The sequence below is a fragment of the Hordeum vulgare genome, chromosome 5H (assembly GCF_904849725.1).
Source record: "Hordeum vulgare subsp. vulgare chromosome 5H, MorexV3_pseudomolecules_assembly, whole genome shotgun sequence".
NCBI lineage: Eukaryota > Viridiplantae > Streptophyta > Magnoliopsida > Poales > Poaceae > Hordeum > Hordeum vulgare.
The window spans coordinates 584,959,146-584,979,822 of record NC_058522.1 but is presented as its reverse complement, the minus strand read 5'-3'; the positions used below and the strand labels follow the sequence as shown (position 1 = coordinate 584,979,822).

General features: G+C 41.9%; 1 protein-coding gene across 1 annotated transcript; it reads left to right on the top strand.

Annotated features, from left to right (window-relative positions):
• The first annotated feature begins 14,479 nt into the window (after positions 1 to 14,479).
• Positions 14,480 to 19,834, top strand: LOC123399674 (GDSL esterase/lipase EXL3-like). The gene is made up of 3 exons (XM_045094068.1): positions 14,480 to 14,928; positions 18,797 to 18,927; positions 19,064 to 19,834. The coding sequence occupies exons 1-3, from the start codon at positions 14,634 to 14,636 to the stop codon at positions 19,751 to 19,753; spliced, it is 1,116 nt and encodes a 371-aa protein (XP_044950003.1). The 5' UTR covers positions 14,480 to 14,633; the 3' UTR covers positions 19,754 to 19,834.
• Positions 19,835 to 20,677: the final 843 nt, after the last annotated feature.

Below are 20,677 nucleotides of genomic sequence, written 5' to 3'. Positions count from 1 at the left end.
AAAAATATATCTACATGTTACCTTTTAGTTGTGAGTGAGCAGCTGAAAAGTTCTTGTGATGAGTTTTTTCACATTTCATTATTTTCTCCAAATTGGCACACCAACATCGAATTTAACTCGATAAAAAACTCAGATCTGCATTTGTTAGCGGCGCAGCCGATTAAAACTGTCAGCCCGACCCGGAAGTCTTAGAACAAAAAGGGAAGGAAAAATCTAACTAACTGTCCCGCGTATTGTTATTAGCGTGCGGGCGGCTTGCACATTCTTCGTCATGCATGCATGCATGCAGATTCGTTTTAAATGATCGAAATTTAAAAAGTTTTATCTTTAAAACCGTTAATTCGATCGATGATCCGTTTTCGCCGTTGACTTTGTTTCGACGAAATCTTTAAAACTAGATCCCATGTCGACATGTTTCGACAACTTTTTTGTTTCTCGTACTTACCACATTTGTTGTACGTACTTGTCATATTACTAAGTACTTACTTGTCTGATAAAAAACAACTTAATCGTCATATTATTTAGAAATTGCGTATAAATATGACATCTCGACATAATCAAACGAGCAAGCACAAACAACATTTTTAGGACAATAACTTGTAAAAATATGACAACTCAACATATTTAAAATCGACGACCAGAAAAATCTTTTTTGGTAATTGTTAGTAAATATGACAAGTCGGCATAATTAAACTAGCAAACACACACATTTTTTTGGCAAAGTTGTATGTAAATATGACAAGTTGATATATTTAAATTGGCAAATCAAACCTATGACATGCGTTTATATCATGTATAATGAAAATTGCTACAAGACAACAATCATTTGTCAAACACGGTCGTCGGGTTTAAGCAACCGTAGTTGACAAAAATCTATACACACAATTGTCAAGTTGACAACTAAGTTAATTAAATGTGGCTACTAAGTATCTCATAATCTAACAACTAAATAATAATAATCTGGCAACTACGATGAAAAAAAAAGTTATCGAAGCATGTCGACATGGGATCTAGTTTTGAAGATCTCGTTGCGAGGAAGCTAACGGTGAAAACGGATCGTTAATTGGATTTATAGTTCAAGAGATAAAACTTTTTGAAAATTCAACATTAAAAGAATCTATGTTAATATCACGTTGATGGATTAACTTGCATGCATAAGGTAAACCACCGCACGGGAAGACGCCCATGCGGCGCTGCTATGTAGTGGCTTCCAAAAGGGAATTGGGCCTCACTTTTTCACCCAAAGCTTGTCACAGAAGCCCAAAAGCACGAAGTGTTTCTCTTTAAGCCCTTAATTTGTTACTAGTATAATGCCCGTGTGTTGACACGGGTCATGAATATATTTTTACCGGTTGCAAACATAATCACAATGCATGTTAAAATATACATGCATAGAAATTATAGCATGTAACAATGATATGTAACTGAAATCCACTGCAATGATTCAAATAATTATCTATTTACAAAACTAAGATCTACTTGATGTGTTTAAGATATTTTTATATAATGTGAGGAATGTTGTCTTCACCTTCATTGCATGGCACAATGTGAGCCGCATCCTCATTTTGGTGACTTTTAAGTTGCTGGCTACCTTTAGATCATACGATTTGTATTTTTTACAAATGACTTGCTATGCTATTGGCATTGATGTCAACGTATAGAAGCTCCTCCATTCGATTTTTTTACAAGAAAAAAACAGCCACTCCTCTCACTCACGCACCGCATAGCCGCCTTCTACTCTTCCCGCACAAGCAATCGGTCACCGATTGTCGCCGCGTATCATCTCTCCGCCACAACGTTGTCGTCGCTATCTCTCCCAGACACCTCCCCTCCATGCCATTGCAAAGCCTGCCCACTCCTCTCCCCACCACCTCCCCTCTCATCCATGGCGTCGTCAGCTCCCTCCTCTCCTTGCCACTATGTGGCCTACCTACTTGTCCCTCTAACAACCTCTCGCGTCGCCGCCTCGACACCGAGAGCTAGCCCACCGGTCTAGCATCCTTGCTAGCCAGATCCACCAAGGAGGTACAAAAGGGACCGCAAACCTCTGTTAGTGCTAGCCACGTAGCTTACCAGTTCGTATGTGGGTTGGACAACCTTATGCACAATGTTGTGGCACTATGAGGAGGGATACACCTTTGTCTTTGAGGCTCCTTGCCCAGGCCGATTTCCAACGCCAAGGAGTGAACATTGTCATGCTAGGGCGGCCGCCAAGGCGATGCGACCTTCTACTCATTTACCCTGCCCATCCCAGTCAAGTCTGATATATGTGTCGGCATGTCTACCCTTCCTATCAATTAGCTCTATGGATTATACGAAAAGACTTTTAAGCATGCGCGCGTCACAACGCGTGATAGGCTTGTGAGCGCAATCCTAATATTCCAAATGATTTTAGTTACGGGGCCCATTGTTGGAAAATATGCCCTAGAGGCAATATTAAAATGGTTATTATCATATTTTCTTGTTCATGATAATCGTCTATTGTTGATGCTATAATTGTATTAACAGGAAACAGTAATACATGTGTGAATAAATATATCACAATGTGTCCCTAGCAAGCCTCTAGTTGGCTAGCTCGTTAGTCAATAACAGTGACACCATGATCTCCATCATCATGGTCTCCATCATCGTGTCTCCGTGAAGTCGTCACGCCAACTACTACTATCACTACTACTATAGCTAACCGCTAGCAATGAAGTAAAAGTAGTAAGCACATGGGGTTGCATCTCATACAATAAATTAAGACAACTCCTATGGCTCGTGCCGGTTGTCATACTCATCGACATGCAAGTCGTGAAACCTATTACAATAACATGATCATCTCATACATCATACATGCAACATCACAACTTTGGCCATATCACATCACATGTCAAACCCTGCAAAAACAAGTGAGACGTCCTCTAATTGTTGTTGCAAGTTTTACGTGGCTGATTTGGGTTTCTAGCAAGAACGTTTTCTTACCTACGTGACAGCCACAACGATGATATGCCAAAGCTATTTGCCCTTCATAAGGACCCTTTTCATCAAATCCAATCCGACTAGAGTAGGAGAGACAGACACCCGCTAGCCACCTTTATGCCCGGTGTGCATGTCTGTCGGTGGAACCAGTCTCACGTAAGCGTACGTGTAATGTCTGTCTGGGCCGCTTCATCGCACAATACCGCCGGAAAAGAATAAGACTAGTAGCGGCAAGCAATTGACAAATCATCGCCCACAACCTTTTGTGTTCTACTCGTGCATAGAATCTACGCATAGAAAACCTGGCTCGGATGCCACTGTTGGGTAACGTAGCATAAATTCAAAAAAATTCCTGCGCATATACAGATCTTCCTATGGAGAGACCAGCAACGAGAGAGGGGTGAGTGCATCTTCATACCTTTGAAGATCGCTAAGCGGAAGCGTTGCTAGAACGCGGTTGATGGAGTCGTACTCGCGGCGATTCAGATCGCGGTGTGATTCCGATCTAGTGCCGAACCACGACACCTCCGCGTTCAACACACGTGCAGCCCGGTGACGGCTCCCGCACCTTGATCCAGCAAGGAGGAGGGAGCGGTTGGGGAAGATCTCCGACAGCACGACGGCGTGGTGTCGATGGAGAGACGAGGTCTCCCGGCAGGGCTTCGCCAAGCACCGGTAGAGAGGAGGAAGAAGGGGGCAGGGCTGCGCCGAGGGAGATAGGAAAACGTGTCCCCAACAGCCCGAAAACCCCCACTATTTATAGGAGGGGGGGAGGGGGGTGCGCCACCCCTAGGGTTCCCACCCTAGGTGGTGCGTCATCCCAGATGGGAGAGGGGGGCGGCGGCTAGGGCAGGGAAAGGGGGGGGGCGACGCTCTAGGTGGGCCTTGGGCCTTCCGTGCGCCTAGGGTTTCCCCTCCTTCCCTCTCTCGTGCGCATGGGCTGGGTGTGGGGGGCGCACCAGCCCACCTAGGGGCTGGTTCCCTCCCGCACTTGGCCCATGTACCCCTCGGGGGCTTGTGGCCCCTCCCGGTGGGCCTCCGGAACCCTTCCGGTGGTCCCGACACTTTGCCGGTGGTGCCCGAAACATTTCCGGCGTCCAAACCCATCCATCCTATATATCAATCTTTACCTCCGGACCATTTCAGAGCACCTCGTCACGTCCGGGATCTCACCCGGGACTCAGAACAACTTTCGGTAACCTCGTATAACAATTCCCTATAACCCTAGCGTCATCGAACCTTAAGTGTGTAGACCCTACGGGTTCGGGAAACAACAGACATGACCGAGACACCATCAGCGGGATCTGGATACCCATGGTGGCTCCCACTTGCTCCACGATGATCTCATCGGATGAACCACGATGTCAAGGATTTAATCAATCCCGTATACAATTCCCTTTGTCTGTTGGTATAGAACTTGCCCGAGATTTGATCGTCGGTGTACATATACCTTGTTCAATCTCGTTACCGGTAAGTCTCTTTACTCGTTTCGTAGCACGTCATCGTGTGACTAACTCCTTTGTCACATTGAGCTCATGATGATGTTCTACCGAGTGGGCCCAGAGATACCTCTCCGTCACGCGGAGTGACAAATTCCGATCTCGATTCGTACCAACCCAACAGACACTTTCAGAGGTACCCGTAGTGCACCTTTATAGTCACCCAGTTACGTTGTGACATTTGATACACCCAAAGCACTCCTACGGTATCCGAGAGTTGCACAATCTCACGGTCGAAGGAAAAGACAATTGACATTAGAAAAGCTTTAGCATACGAACAATACGATCTAGTGCTATGCTTAGGATTGGGTCTTGTCCATCACATCATTCTCCCAATGATGTGATCCCGTTATCAATGACATCTAATGCCCATGACCAGGAAATCATGATCATCTATTGACTAACGAGCTAGCCAACTAGAGGCTTGCTAGGGACACATTGTGATATATTTATTCACACATGTATTACTGTTTCCTGTTAATACAATTATTGCATGAACAATAGACGATTATCATGAACAAGGAAATATGATAATAACCATTTTATTATTGCCTCTAGGGCATATTTCCAACAGTTAGAGCATATCTCTCCATATGTGGTTTTGGTAATTGATGACAATTCCTATGGACCAATGGTTGCCTTAAGTTATATTTATAGGATTTGTCCATAGGCACTTCTTTAAGTCCATCTGTTGGGTTCAAGGAGTTTATATGATGACCAAGGTAGTATTCAAGGTATTATCCAAATAATGGTCATAAAGACACAAGGTTGATTAAGATCGTCAAACAAAGAGTAAATCAAGATGATCAACACACAAAGCATACAAGATGTACCGAGAGGGATCAAGTGATCCCATGGTATGGTAAGCATTGTCCATTACGTGTTTGTGTACTAACCCATGGTCTTCGTGAGAGTTCTATCTGGGGTTAGGTGTGTTTCCATGGGCTTGCGTCAAGAGGAAGATTTCATACAACCCATGGAGGATGACGTCAAGTGGTGGAGGATGGTGGTAATGGACTTGTGAAGATATGCTGAAGAGCGGCTCACCCATAGTGTGTATGGGGGAGCAATCAACTAGTCTTCATAAAGCCAACGCAATCAAGAAAGGTGGTCCATATTGAGTAAGCCAAGATCATTGTCATCTAGCTCAAGAGGACGAGGTGAAAGGTATAGGTTTGTCCTTGATAGGTTTTCTGTTTTAGGATAGATTGCCGTACTGTCAAGGGGGGGCTCTCAAGTGAGTAGCTTGATCGCATTGTTCGTTGAGAGCTCAAACCATTTGCATCCTTGAATCATACTGCTTGGTTCTTGTTTGGTGTTTCTCTTTGTGAGTTTTATATCTTATGGTCATCTTCATGACAAGCTCGAGTTCATAAAAAATGGTCTCCATATGCATCTTCTATGATGTTTTTGATGTTGGGAGTTTTTATCGGTCTTATTCGAAGAAGGGTTCTCACCATTTCTTATGGGCCTTTTATCACTTGCTTATTATTGATATTTCTATCAAGATTGTGTTTTCCCATGTCGTTAGCTTTCCAACAAACTTGGTTTCGTTGAATTCGGAGTCCATATGCGAAAGTTAAGGCAGTTTCTGTGGCGAGCAGTAGTACCGCTTGTGCCGATCGGTAGTACCGCTCCGTCGGACTTTATTTACGCATCCTTTTTGCCTCGGCATGGATGTTGAACCTACCAGCGGTAGTACCGCTCCGACGAGCAGTAGTACTTCTTCGTCGGATTTTATTTGCGCATCCTTTTTGCCTCAGCATGGCTGGTGAACCTATCGAGCGGTAGTACCGCTCTGTGCGGGGTGTGAATCAGAACGGTTGTTTTTTCCCACCTATAAAAGGGGATCTTCTTCCCCATTAAACCTTATCTCTTTAGCTCATGTTCTTCCCCCATTGTTTACCTTCTTCGAGCTTGCTAACTCTCAATCCCTTCAATGATTCTTGCTATTGTTGAGGAAAAAGAGAGAGGAGATCTAGATTCACATCTCCACCAATCACTTTCTCCTCTGTGTGAGGGGAACCACTTGGATCTTGATCTTGGAGTTATTCTTGAGCTCCTTGTTCTTCCTCTCATATTTCTCCATAGCTTTTGTTGTTGTGAGGGGATTTGAGTGTGAGGGACTTGTTGTTGGCGATTGTTGCATGGGAAACAAAAATTTTCCTACGCACACGAAGATCTATCATGGTGATGTCCATCTACGAGTGGAGATTAGATCTACGTACCCTTGTAGATCGCACAGCGGGAAGCGTTGAGAAACGCGGTTGATGTAGTGGAACGTTTTCACGTCCCTCGAACCGTCCCGCGACCCATCCCACGATCCGTTCCGATCTAATGCCGAACGGACGACACCTCCGCGTTCAGCACACGTACAACTCGACGATGATCTCGGCCTTCTTGATCCATCAAGCAAGACGGAGAAGTAGATGAGTTCTCCGGCAGCATGACGACACTCCGATGGTGGTGATGATCTACTCCTGCAGGGCTCCGCCCGAGCTCCGCAGAAATCCGATCTAGAGGTAAAACTATGTTGTATAGGCTAGAGTTGCACGTGACAAAGTTGTGTCTCAAAAAGCCCTAAACCACCACTATATATAGGAGGGAGGGGGAGGGGCTAGCCTTGAGGGACAAGTCCCTCAAGGTGCGCTGGCCGCCAGGAGGAGGAGGACTCCTCCTCCAATTCGGTTTGGGAAGGAGGAGTACTCCTCTTCCTTCCCACCTCTCTCTTTCCTTTTCCTTTTTTCTTTTCTTTTGATATTTTCTTATGTGGCGCCTATATCCCTCTTGGGTTGACTCCACCAGCCCACAAAGGACTTGTGGCGTCATCCTAGGGCCTTGGGCTCACTCCTGGGTGGGTGGGCCCCTTTGGTGAACACTCAGAACCCATTCGTCACTCCTGGTACGCTGCCGGAATTGTCCGAAACTTTCCGGTGACCAAATGAAACCATCCTATATATCAATCTTCGTTTCCGGACCATTTCGGAAACCCTCGACGTCCGTGATCTCATCCGGGACTCCGAACAACATTCGGTAACCACACATATAACTCAACTATACTAAAACATCATCGAACCTTAAGTGTGCAGACCGTGAGGATTCGAGAACTATGTAGACATGACCCGAGGCAATCCTCGGTCAATATCCAATAGCGGGACCTCGATGCCCATATTGGATCCTACATATTCTCCGAAGATCTTATCGATTGAACCTCGGTGTCAAGGATTCATATAATCTCGTATGTCATTCCCTTTGTCCTTCGGTATGTTACTTGCCCGAGATTTGATCGTCGGTACCCGCATACCTATTTCAACCTCGTTATCGGCAAGTCTCTTTACTCGTTTCGTAATACAAGATCCCGTGACTTACACTTAGTCACATTGCTTGCAAGGCTTGTGTGTGATGTTGTATTACCGAGTGGGCCCCGAGATACCTCTCCGTCACACGGAGTGACAAATCCCAGTCTTGATCCATACTAACTCAACGGACACCTTCGGAGATTCCTGTAGAGCACCTTTGTAGTCACCCAGTTACGTTGCGACGTTTGATGCACACAAGGTATTCCTCCGGTGCCAGTGAGTTATATGACCTCATGGTCATAGAAATAAATACTTGACACGCAGAAAACAATAGCAATAAAACAACATGATCAATATACTACGTTCATAGTTTGGGTCTAGTCCATCACATGATTCTCCTAATGATGTGATCCAGTTATCAAGTGACAACACTTGCATATAGTGAGAAAACCTTGACTATCATTGTTCAACTGGCTAGCCAACTAGAGGATTGCTACGGACATTGTTTTGTCTATGTATCAACACATGTATCTATGTTTTCATTCAATACAATTATAGCATGGATAATAAACAATTATATTTAAACAGGAAATATAATAGTAACTATTTATCATTGCCTCTAGGGCATATTTCCAACACGTGTCCACTTTGTGTGTTCTTGCCATTGCATTTCTTGCATAGGTTTGAGTTCTCCACAGTGATACGTCGAAGTGAAGTTTGAGAAGCTTATTACCTTTTGGTACTTAGTACCCTAGAGATTGTTCTTCGGTATGCTTTGGCGTCCTAGAAGCTTGGTGGTGTCTCGGAGCTCAATCATTGTGGTGTAAAGCTCCGGGCAAGCGCCGGGGTCTCCAATTAGGTTGTGGAGATTGCCCCGAGCAATTTGTACAGGTACCGGTGACCGCCCCCAAGGGTTGCCATTTGTACGGGTTCGGTGACCGCCCTCAAGGGTCCCTTAGTGGAATCAGGGCATCTTGCATTGTCCGAGGGCGTGAGGAGATTACGGTGGCCTTAGTGGCATCTTGGGGAGCATTGTGCCTCCACACCGCTCCAATGGAGATTAGCATACGCAAGGGTGTGAACTTCGGGATACATCGTCGTCTCCAAGTGCCTCGGTTATCTCTTACCCTAACCCTTTATATATGCACTTTACTCTGTGATAGCCATATTGTTTTTTGTCATATATCTTGTTATCACTTAGTTGTTTAATCTTGCTTAGCATAAGTTGTTGGTGCACATAGGTGAGCCTAGATGTTTTAGGTTTTGTGCTTGACAAATTAACCGTTAGTTTTATTCCGCATTTGTTCAAGCCTAAACCGTAATTATTTTAAAACGCCTATTGACCCCCCCCCCCCCCCCGCTAGGCGACATCCGCGTCCTTTCAACCCATTTAGGTTGCAATTGAGGACCATGTTGAGGCAATGAGATATATACTTATAAATTGGAACCACCGGGCGCACAAAATAAGATTTCACGATCAGTTGTCTATATTCTTCATAGTGAATATATTTGATTAAAAATGTAGATTTGGTATAATCAGAAACAAAAACTTTGGATGAAACATATTTTTCTTTCCTTGTGTTGTTTTTAATGTGATCTGGTGGTGGTGCCGCGAAAAAAGATTAAAAAATCAAGGTGAAGGGAGGGAGGGAGGTGAAACAAAGAAAAGCGTGGAACTGAAGCTACTAACTAGATACTTGGTATGCTGTGTCATGCGGCATGAATGTGATTAGACGATATGTGGTAATTTTAATTTTTTTAATTCTGATGACATATGGAAAGATTAATTAAGATTATTGAGCGACTTATGGTAAGGTTAAATAATTTAGATTTGATCTTTAAAGATTCATTAAAGATTGAGTGTGATTGATTATTTCAAATGAAGACATTGCTAAATAACTTATGATCACATGGAAATTTCAAATCCGTTCAGATTTGTTTTCATTGTGTGGGAGGTAAAGCAAAAAAACAAAGATATGGGGTGGTGAAGGTGATGCGAAAAAACCAAAAAAAAAATGAAAATGGAAGGAGGGACGAAAAAACAAGACAAAGGTGGAAGAAGAGACGAAAAAAACCCATGGAACACCGGCTACCAAGTCCATGAGTAGGACTAGAGATTTGTTTTTCATGATTTATATGTTAATTTCCTTAAAATCCATTATTTGTTTCCTAAAAAAATTGCACTGATGAGGGGGATCGGTTGATTTGGATAAGTTAGAAAAACAATATTAAAATATATTATTTCTTTTTTGAAAATCTGTTATTTATTTCCTAAAACTAATTGCACTAATAAGAGGAATCAATTGATTTAGATAACTTAATAAAGTGAGATTCGTGATTTGTTATACATTAGGAAAGCCCTAGTTTGTAATAAACAGTGGATAGAAAAATAAACCGATGGACCAGGGTGGGAGAGGTGGTGGAGGAGAAACGAAAAAAATCATGCAAAGGCGGGAAACAAAAAAAACATGAGGAAATTAACTGTGGAGGCAAGCCTACCAAGTAAGACATTAGGAATAGAGATAGCTTTGTTAATAAAATTAATAGAAAATGACAATCCAATCTTCCCACATCCCAAGACCAGCGTATACTATAATATCATGCTACAGATTTTGGCAAAAATGTCCTTAAGTGGCCTAATACATACATTAAACACCCTTAATTATACACATATCTTCTATTCACCACAAAATATATAGACCTTACACTGAAATTGTGGATGGTAGGATGTATTTTCCCTCTCTCTCTCTCTCTCGCTCTCTCTCTCTCTCTCTCTCTCTCTCTCTCTCTCTATATATATATATATATATATATATATATATATATATATATATATATGTGTGTGTGTGTGTGTGTGTGTGTGTCTTTTTATTTTCCTAGCACTATAATTAGACACAATTCTACTCTAAACCATGTCATGTAATGTACCATGACGACCCCCTGGGTTGGGGGAGGGGGTGGAAACGGAGAAGTGGCAGTTCATGACAATGGGGAAACCACAATATTAAGAGGGGGTGCATCTTAGAGGTATGGTGGAAATAAACTGCAAGTAGACCGACAAATATTCGGCTAAAACACTTCCTATTACATGAAAGAGGTACCCAAGTCCCAGCCTTTGTTCTCAAGAAACAAGGGACACGGAGCCACCCAGGGACATCCGGGCTAGCTCTCAGGGCCACGAGTAGGGTGTCACTTCCTTGAAAAATTCCGGTCTGCCCGGAACCTAACTCCAAGGGTGACCGTAATCTCTGGTGTACCTCTGGGTCCACATCTGATCTTGGTGCAAACCTTCGGTATCGCCTATCGCCTTTGCACCACGAGTTGGCTATGCATAATGATGAGATTGAGGATTGACCTATATAAGACCACCTTATTCCCCAAGAATAAGGTAATCACTCCACATCTCTCCACCACTGATTGTAGCTCAAATTTCATGGATAACTCCCTCCCATTCTGCTCAAATGGTTGATATTTTGTGGAGTGAAAGAGAAGTGCCTAGTCTACACTTCAACAAAAGCAAAATTTTATTCCCCTTGTTTGCTTGGTGGATCTTGTTACTCTTGGAAGTTGGAGACTCCTAACTAGGTGGTAGTAGCCCCGGTGATAAATTGTTTTATTATCTTCCTTAGAGTTTTAGAAGGTTTCAAGGCAGCCTCAAGGCTAGTAGCTGAGAATCACATTCACTTTGATATCTCAAGGAGACTAGGGTGAGCCTTTGTGGTGTTAGTTTGCCTTCATGGTAACACCTATCCTTCCAATGTGACTAGCTTCCCTCGAAGGAAGTTAACATCAGGATACATCCTCATCTCTCGAGTCTTCGACTATCCCTAACCCTAGCTCTTTACTTATGGTCTACTTTGTGATGGTATGGCTTAATAGGGATGATAGACTACTCATACCAATAAGGAATTCCATTTTTTCCAACAGTCCATTCGGAAAGAACTCCAAAGTTAACCGTGCCTAGCTTGGAGCAATTTTATGATGGGTGACCGACTGAGAAGTTGGTCCCGGATGCGTACGAGTGAGGACAAAGTGCCGACGAAAGTCTAGTATTGATCTATGGGGTCAGTCTAGATACCGCCAGGAGTAAGACTGGACACACGGATGCGTGCCAACAGGGAACTTTCATGTGGCACGACGAGGACGTTGGGTCGTTTGAGTAGGGATGTATGTGATAGCTTGGCTTAATAATACTACTCATATCAATAAGGAATTCCTTTTTCCCGGAAGCCGATTCAGAAAGAACTTCAAATTAAGTTAAGTGTGCTCATCTTGAAGCAATTTCAAGATGGGTGACCGAGTTGGTTCGATGTGCGCATAAGTAAGACAAAGTGTGCACAACGTGTGGGGTCAGTCTAGATCTCGTCAGAAGTAACGATCAGTAACCGTCGAGTGTGCCGAGGGTGTTACATACTTTGGTCACACCACCGTGCATTTGTTATATCTTGTTAAATTCATCATATCGGATTACTTATCTGATTATAGCATTAATTGACACACGCCTTTATATTACGCATAGCCTAAAATTAATAATAATTAACAAAAAATTAGTACTTGTTCATATCCCCCGCCTAGCGCCATCTCGATCTTTTCATCCGCCCACGTTATTGCAGATAATTGTTTTGAGATGCTTTCAACCTATTCACCAAACTTTGAGAGAATTTGAAAACTTAACTCAAACTTTCATCAAATTGCATTTGAATTCTGGAAGTTGCTCATGGTGAAAGCCAAATATTTTTAGATTAATATCATCATTGGTCATAGTCCCCCCTCCCCCCTTTCCCTCTAAAAAAATAAGGCAAGTATCCGAGACCCTGCCATCACACCATGGATGCCACCCAACTTCTACAACATTTTCGAGGAATATTCTACTCTACACGTGGGTTTAAGTTGCTTTCAATCAAACCGAAGTATGGAATCTCTCCTTTAATTTACTGACATTCCAAAACTATTAACAAAGCTAAATCACACTCACGAGTCACGACTGTCCTCTTCATGACACATTCCCTTTCCTAACGGTCATTGTCTTCTTAGACAAAACTGTTTAAATACCAAAATATGACAGCGGAGCTTGATAATTTTTTCTTAAATAGTTTATTGACCTTTATTTATTGGGATTGTGAAGTCTTGGGGTTCGAAAGGCTCAAATTTGTTTTCTCGGTTCTCTTAAAAAGGAAAAGTATCATGGAATATTTACCTATTATCCTCTAAAGTTTGCTCTTTTAAACCCTTTTCATTCCTAGTCTACGTTAATTTGCCACAAAAGTGTTTGTGCAAGCAAGCACATAATGTCCATGAGCAGGGTTCAAAATTTCAACAAAGCTTGGTGAAATTTTAAAAGTTCGGTACATACAAAAATATTTGGAACCTCAAGGTTTTGGGTCAAATTCATACAAACGTGAAAACAAACTGAAATTAGATCAACAATCAGTGAATTTCAGATATAAAATTCCGAAGTAATTCCTGAAAATTTGGTATTTTCGTTGAGTTCCGTAATTTGTCTGTTTCCGAAAAATTCAAATCTTGGTCATGAATGCCCACAATGACACGTTTTCGGTTGGGTTGGATGGGAGAACACACAAGCTCAAGCGAGTGGCCTGTTGAACGGTCTTAATATTTTGTCAAGTGGGTGGATGGATGCATGTGATTCCTCATGTATTAATTTTGGCAAAGTGAAAGCAACGGCGAGCGGTTGCACGTAAAGGTCAGGGACAGGCAGACGGATGGGTCTAGATGGCTTGCTAACCAACACGCATGAATGCATGATGCACGCCTGGCTCCTCTTTTTCGAGCTAGCCGCTCCTTCCCTCCACGTTAATTCCCACACGCCATTAACACCTCCCTATAGCTAGCTAGCTCATGGATTGCCATCTATCGAAATTAAAACTATGTAGTATTTGTATAAAAAAGTGTGGTTGCACTTTGCCTTGATTCAGTCGATCCACTAGCCATGCTACCAGTACAATTTTACATCCAACTAAGCGGCCAACAATTAACCATGCATGCATGCATGCATGCATCGACCACCTTCAGGTGTGGACTCGTCTAATCTTGTAGTGTACTTGCTAGAACGTACGCGCTAAGCACTATCAAACCTAATCACATGCAAACATTTATTTAATCATATATGTGAATGTGATTAGGTGCACATATACTTCATACATGTAGGATAAGGACCGCTGTCGGTCCACCTCATGGATGCATGGTTACATCACTCAATAATTAAAATGATTATGATATGAGATTAAATGGACGTACGTGACCAACTAGTGTATCTTACTCATGCGCAGTGCCAATCCACATTCCGCAGTCTTCATCAGCCAGTTAGTAGCCATATTAGTACGTACAATTTCTTTTGGTTAATATTGGTTTGGTTTGAGATTAATTGCTTACCACACTGGCCATGTGTTGGCTATATTTGGCCAAGAAACATCATGCATATATAGTTTGATATATGTATACTAATCAGGTCGACGAGGACCATCAATTTAAGGCGATCGCCGTCGTGCATGCTAGCTGGTACGTGCCTTATCATGCATATCGATCGATCGCCTAACCGAATATTTACATCTTTTTCGTGGAAGAAACGTCGATCATCTAACCGAATGCATGCAGTGTTCCATTAAGGAGGCGCCATTGACACTCCAACTGCACGCAAGCAAGTACTTCACACCATAGCCCACTACACGTTGGAAGGACACACATATATGTGTGTGTGTCAGTGTGTATAAATAGAGAGGCAGAGGCAGATTGCTTAGTAGTTGGTACGCAGCCAACATCCTCCATTGCATGCAGCTATAGCTAGGTATAGCTGCATTCGGTTGAGGCCAACCGGCAACCACACACCACACCACATTACTCACACGCAACGACGATGAGGAGGCCGCGGCTGCACGAGCTGTTCGCCGTTGTGCTGGTGGCGGTGGTGCGGCCGGCTGTGTGCCGGGAGCAGCAGAACAATGGGACGGCGGCGGTGGTGACGGACGAGGAGAGGCGGAGCCCGAAGGCGACGGCGGTGATCGTGTTCGGCGACTCCATCGTGGACCCGGGGAACAACAACAACCTGCACACCCAGATCAAGGCAAACCATCCGCCCTACGGCAGGGACTTCGACGGCCACGTCGCCACCGGACGCTTCTCCAACGGCCTCGTGCCCTCCGACCTCGTCGGTACGTACGTCCCGGTCACTGGTTTGTCTAGTCTTCTAGGGTCCTGTCTACTTTTTCTTATGAGTCAGGTTACTTTAATCTTTTTTATATTAATGAAATCGCGCAGGTTGCCTGCTTAACGAGGTTCCATAGAAAAGCTACCCTTTTGGACTTTAGAGTGTTCAATACGAGCACAAAATCCATAAAAGGTTATTCAACTAACCTAAAACCATGACAAGTATTATGAAACGGAGGAAGTACAGTATGTGTTAATGCTAAAAAATATATTGTAGACAAATCACTATTCAAAAAGTTGTATGGTTTCGAATATTGATACGAGAGCCCTGACTTAACACGATCAGCTGTATATTTTAATCCATAGTTATACCGTGTTTTTCGTGGTATACAAATTACGAAATCTAGCATTGATTTTTTTAAGATCTACTCTCCATTTCTAAATATAAGTCTCTGTAGAGATTTCAATGGGGACTACACACGGAGGAAAACGAATGAATCTACACTCTAAACTATGACTATACACATCCATATGTAGTGCTTATTGAAATCTTTCAAAAGATTTATATTTAGGAACGAATGAAGTATATCCTTGTTACATGTGTGGTATTTTCTAACAAAAAACTAGAATTTTGTGCCTTGAAAAAAAAGAAATATAGAGATCTAAAAGGCATAATTTTAGCATCAAAATCATATTTGACACAAACAATTGACGTTTGTTATAAATAAAATACATGCACACGAAGAGCACAAATATGACTATTTTTTGAAAAATAATATTCAAAAAATAAAAAAGATAATGAGTTCCGAAGAAAATTTCATTTCTCTAGAATGTTCATGATTTTTTTAAATGTTCCTGTGTTTATAACATGTTCATGAATCTTATAAATGAATGATTTTAAAATATTCACAAAATCCATTAAAAAACTATCCTTTTGGACTTCAGCGTATTCAATACAAGCACAAAATCCGTAAAATGTTACTCAATAATTTGCTATAATGACAAGTATTATGGAATGGAGGGAGTATGTGTCAATGCTAAAAGACATTTGATAAAATCCACGCATATGATTTCTAAGCATCCACTATTCAAAAATTTGTATGGTTTTGAATATTGATCCGGGAGCGCTGACTTAATACAACCAGCTTTATATTTTAATCCATAGTATTATCATTGGCATTTGTAAAAAAATAAATTAAATTTTTTAATCTATTTGTGAAGAAATATTAAGATTATTTAGATCACCAAATATAAACGCTCTTATATCTTTTTATGGATTGAGTACATGTGGGATAATTCCTGACCCCAGCCCCCCCCCCCCCCCCCCCTCCTTGCCCCCAAGAAGTTTTGCATGTTGAAAAAAAATAAAATAACGATATTTAAAAGACATAATTTAAGGATCAAAATCATTTTTAACACCAACAAATTTCGGTTGATATAAAATATGCATGCACATGAAGAGCACATACTATATGACAAGTGCACGTATTTAAATGAAACTGAGCTTTTAAAGATCAATTATTTGGGAGCTCCTGTTCTATGCTTTCTACGCAGAATAGCCCCTAAACATGCGTTATGTTTTACGGGCCATGCAACACCTCATCGGTTCAGGGTGGACCGTATGATTATGGTTTCAACGTTTCTTAAAACAAAATTACGGTTTTAGCATTCTTTTTATTTAGATCGACTATTTAAATTTCAAATTTGAATTTATAAAATTCGTAAAATTAATATATTCATCCCTTTCAGATATTTTTATGAATTTATTTTTTCCTCAAATAGTAAGAAAATGTTCACTTATTTTAAAATTAGAAATATTATTTAAATAATAATATTCACAAAATGGAAGATGAATTATGTTTTTAAATAATTCCCTAGTTTAAGAAGATGTTCAGGAATATTAAATATTGTTGATTTATAATATTAACAATATTTAAACAGTGATTATGTAGTTTAATTGAATTTAAAAATACTAAAATAAATATCAAAGCCAACAACAAAATATATAACATGGATAAATAAAAAGAAACAAAAATCTATTGCTACTGCCGTGAGCCATATTGAGGTCCGCGTGATTTTCTAGCATTTGGTCTCAGTTTCGCACAACGAGCTAAGAATACGAGATGTCATTTTATGTCACCCTAGGAGATATATTTTATATACTCCTTCATAAGAAACAAATATGATATCATCTTTACATGTCTATACAACACTTAGAGCAATCCTGAGCGTAGTGTCAGCTGCAGTAACCTTCTAAATCGGAGAAGCCCACTATGATATCTGATCGCCTAGAGTTAGCTGCTTAGTGCGAGAGCAACATATGCATGTTTTTTTTCTTTGTTTTATTAATTTTAGTAATTTTATTTGTATTTATGAGAATGGAAAATAATGTATTTAATTCTTCTAAACATTCTCCATGCATTAGAAAAATTCTTCACGATGTGTAAATAAATTGCTTACAAAATTGAGTAAAAAAATCATACCATTCCAAAAATAATCCTGACATTAAACAAGGGTTTACGAATTTAAAAAAAGATACGTGATAATTCTAAAAATACTTTTTTGTATTTAGAAATATTATTATTACATTAAAAAATTGTTAACACATTTAAAATATGTTGGTGACACTTTACAATTTACTCTCTCCATCCAAAAATAAGTGTCGTAAATTTAATACTAGACTAATACAAATTGTATACTAGGGGGTGTTCGGAGTCCCTCCACTCCACACTCAGCTCCCGGAGCTGACGGAGCTATAGGCTAAAATATTGGAGTTGAGAAATAGATGCTCCGTGGATCCGTGGAGCTGGTGAACAGCCGAACAGGCCTTAACTCAACGGCACTTATTTGGGACAGAGGAAATATTAAAATGCAAAACATTGTTCTTCTTTATTAAATATGCGTAATAGCATTCAAGAATTATTCAGCGAATTTTAAATCAAATTCATTCGGTTCATAATATTTTTAGACATTTATAAAAATATTTGCATACATTGAAAAGTGATATTCATTTAAGTTTTTTTTTCAAATATTGTACCATTCAAAAAATAATATTCGTGACGTTTGAGAAAAATATTATATTACTTAACATCTTTTTGGGCACGTTTAAAAAAATGCTCAAGCCATTTAAAAAATATTCAATGCTTGTGAAAAAAAGCATGCCATGAATTAAGAAATGTCCATTTGACTAATGTTCAATGTGTATTTTGAAACAATGTTTTACGTGTATGTGAAAAATATCTAACATGTATACACAAATATTGAACGTATATCTGTAGAAAGCTGTATTCGTGAATGAAGGAAAAAAAGATGTAAACCAATAAAAAATAGATAGGAAAGGGAACAAGACAAACCAGACATGTTAGCCGGGCCAGGAAGGTACAATATTATTCCGACCAGAAGCGCGAGAGGAAAGTGAGTGTAGCCTTCGCGATAGAGAGCTCCTACCCGTCGTTCGTTGTGAAGCGATGTCGGGGCTTCATGCCTTCGGATCAACAAACCTTCTAGAAGTTTTCCGAAACCAGAAAAACCCGGCTAGGAACCTCTAGAAGGTTTCTAAAACCGAGACGCTGGAACAGTTAAACGGGCCGGCCCACTCCCAAAATGATCATTGGGATCATGTGCGAAGCCCCGACACTACTTCGCGACGAGCGGCAAATAGGAAATTTCTTCACGATATATCCGACCCAACAGTTAAATGATTTTGGTTCTCTTAATTTCCTATGCATAGGCCTAGCCCATTAGCCAGTAGTCAGCTGCTGGTATGCCGGCCCAGTTTGGGCTTTACAATCTGTTTAATAAGCTTCTATTGGTTAAACCGCTTTCAATCCCTCAGAAAAGATTTAACCTCTTTCATTCATGGCCGGATTTCAGCCCAAAAACTTCACGTGAAGAAGCTGGTTGCTCCATGGCTAAACGTCGATCACACTTCAGAGGACCTCCTCACCGGTGTCAGCTTCGCCTCCGGTGCCACCGGATACGATCCCCTCACCCCAAAAATCGTGGTATATACTCTACCAATTTCATATTATACGATGCGTGCATCGGTCGATCGATGGAGAGGTTGAATCATCGCAAACCGCTAGCTAGTCCAGTAAAATAAAGTTTTGTATATCTTGCTAACTTGTATGCGTAACGCAGGGCGTGATCACTCTGGAACAGCAACTCGAGTACTTCGACGAGTACCGCAGCAAGTTGGTGGCCATTGCCGGCGAGGAAGAGGCCGAGAGGATCATAGACGGTGCCTTCTTCTTTGTGTGCGCTGGCTCAGATGATGTGGCGAACACATACTTCACCACTCCGTTCCGAATGCTGGAGTACGACATTCCGTCCTACGTGGACCTCCTTCTCGTCGGCGTGGACAAGTTTCTCCGAGGTGTGAGCACGCGCGGAGCAAAGCTTGTCGGCTTCGTGGGTCTCCCGCCCATTGGGTGTGTGCCGTCGCAACGGACTGTCGGCGGCGGGTTGCACCGTCGATGCGAGCCCAAACGCAACTACGCGGCACAACTCTACAACTCGAGGGTGCAGGAGCTCATCAATGGGTTGGACGCGGAGCCCGGGTTCAACACCCGCGTTGTCTACCTCGGGATCTATGACATTATCCAAGAGCTCGCCGAGGACGGGGGGCGGTGGGGGTTTACGGAGACGACCCGCGGGTGTTGTGGGACCGGGCTCATTGAGGTGACGAATCTCTGCGACTCAAGGTTCATGGCGGTTTGCGAGGACGTATCCAAGCACGTCTTCTTTGACAGCTTCCACCCCACGCAAAGGGCGTACAAGATAATTGTCGACAACATGTGGGACACCTACGGAAACCTCCTACAACCCTAAATGGAGTTTCTTGACATTGATGGGTGGCCATGGATCAACGAACAATGAAATTGTAAATGACATATATATATTTGTCTGAGATTTTCTTTTACTATTTGAGATCCACTTATGCACATGCAAGCAATCAAGCCGGTTCCCAAAACATGGAGAAATATAGGAAAATTGTTCCCTACTTCCTCGAGTATATACTTATTGCGACACCACATATGCCGATTAAGCATATGTTGTTATACTTGTTTATTAGTCTGGACATACTGCATTAGCTAGTAACTAACTAGTCTTTTTTGGCACAGAGAATGATGGTGAACTAGATACAGCTTGAAGAAAAGGGAGCATGGTCGATCCCACATCGATCTTGATGTTTTCTTTTTGGACGATTGGATTCGATTTGTGCAGGTGGCAGGAGACAGTGCATGACATGAGTGACCTACGTACGGGGCATTGGTCACGTACATGTACACATGGACGGATGGATGGATGGACGCATGATTGAAGAGAGTGCACATGTGATGGATGGATGGATGGATGGAGCCGTGTGACATCATTCTGGATTCCACCATCACCACACCGCATTCTTTTTGACGATAGCTAGCTACGTACTCCCTAATCAATCAAATTAGTCTATGACAACTTAGGTTTAAACCAAACCATTCTTACTCCCTTCTTCCTAGTCCAATCGTGTGAACAAACCCCGACATTCCTCCACCCCCTCTAATTTCTCTGGCTTGCTTATCTCATCCGCACCCTGTCAACTTAATTAGGGTTGTGATGAGACCATGGAATCGAGATGTCATCAAGCCAGCCGGTTAGCCTCCTCCATCTTCTTCTTCCTCCTCCCACGCCGCCCCAACCCACGCACACACGCACCCACCCACATCGGAGCAGAATGTATGATCCGATTGCTCTTTTTTTCTTTTTTTTTGA

What these genes read in the sequence shown, in the direction of transcription:
- LOC123399674 (XM_045094068.1), top strand. Translation starts at nt 14,634, where the DNA reads ATGAGGAGGCCGCGGCTGCACGAGCTGTTCGCCGTTGTGCTGGTGGCG. An exon ending in CGTGCCCTCCGACCTCGTCG is followed by an intron (nt 14,929 to 18,796) that starts GTACGTACGTCC and finishes GCCGGATTTCAG; the next exon opens with CCCAAAAACTTCACGTGAAG. An exon ending in CCCTCACCCCAAAAATCGTG is followed by an intron (nt 18,928 to 19,063) that starts GTATATACTCTA and finishes TGCGTAACGCAG; the next exon opens with GGCGTGATCACTCTGGAACA.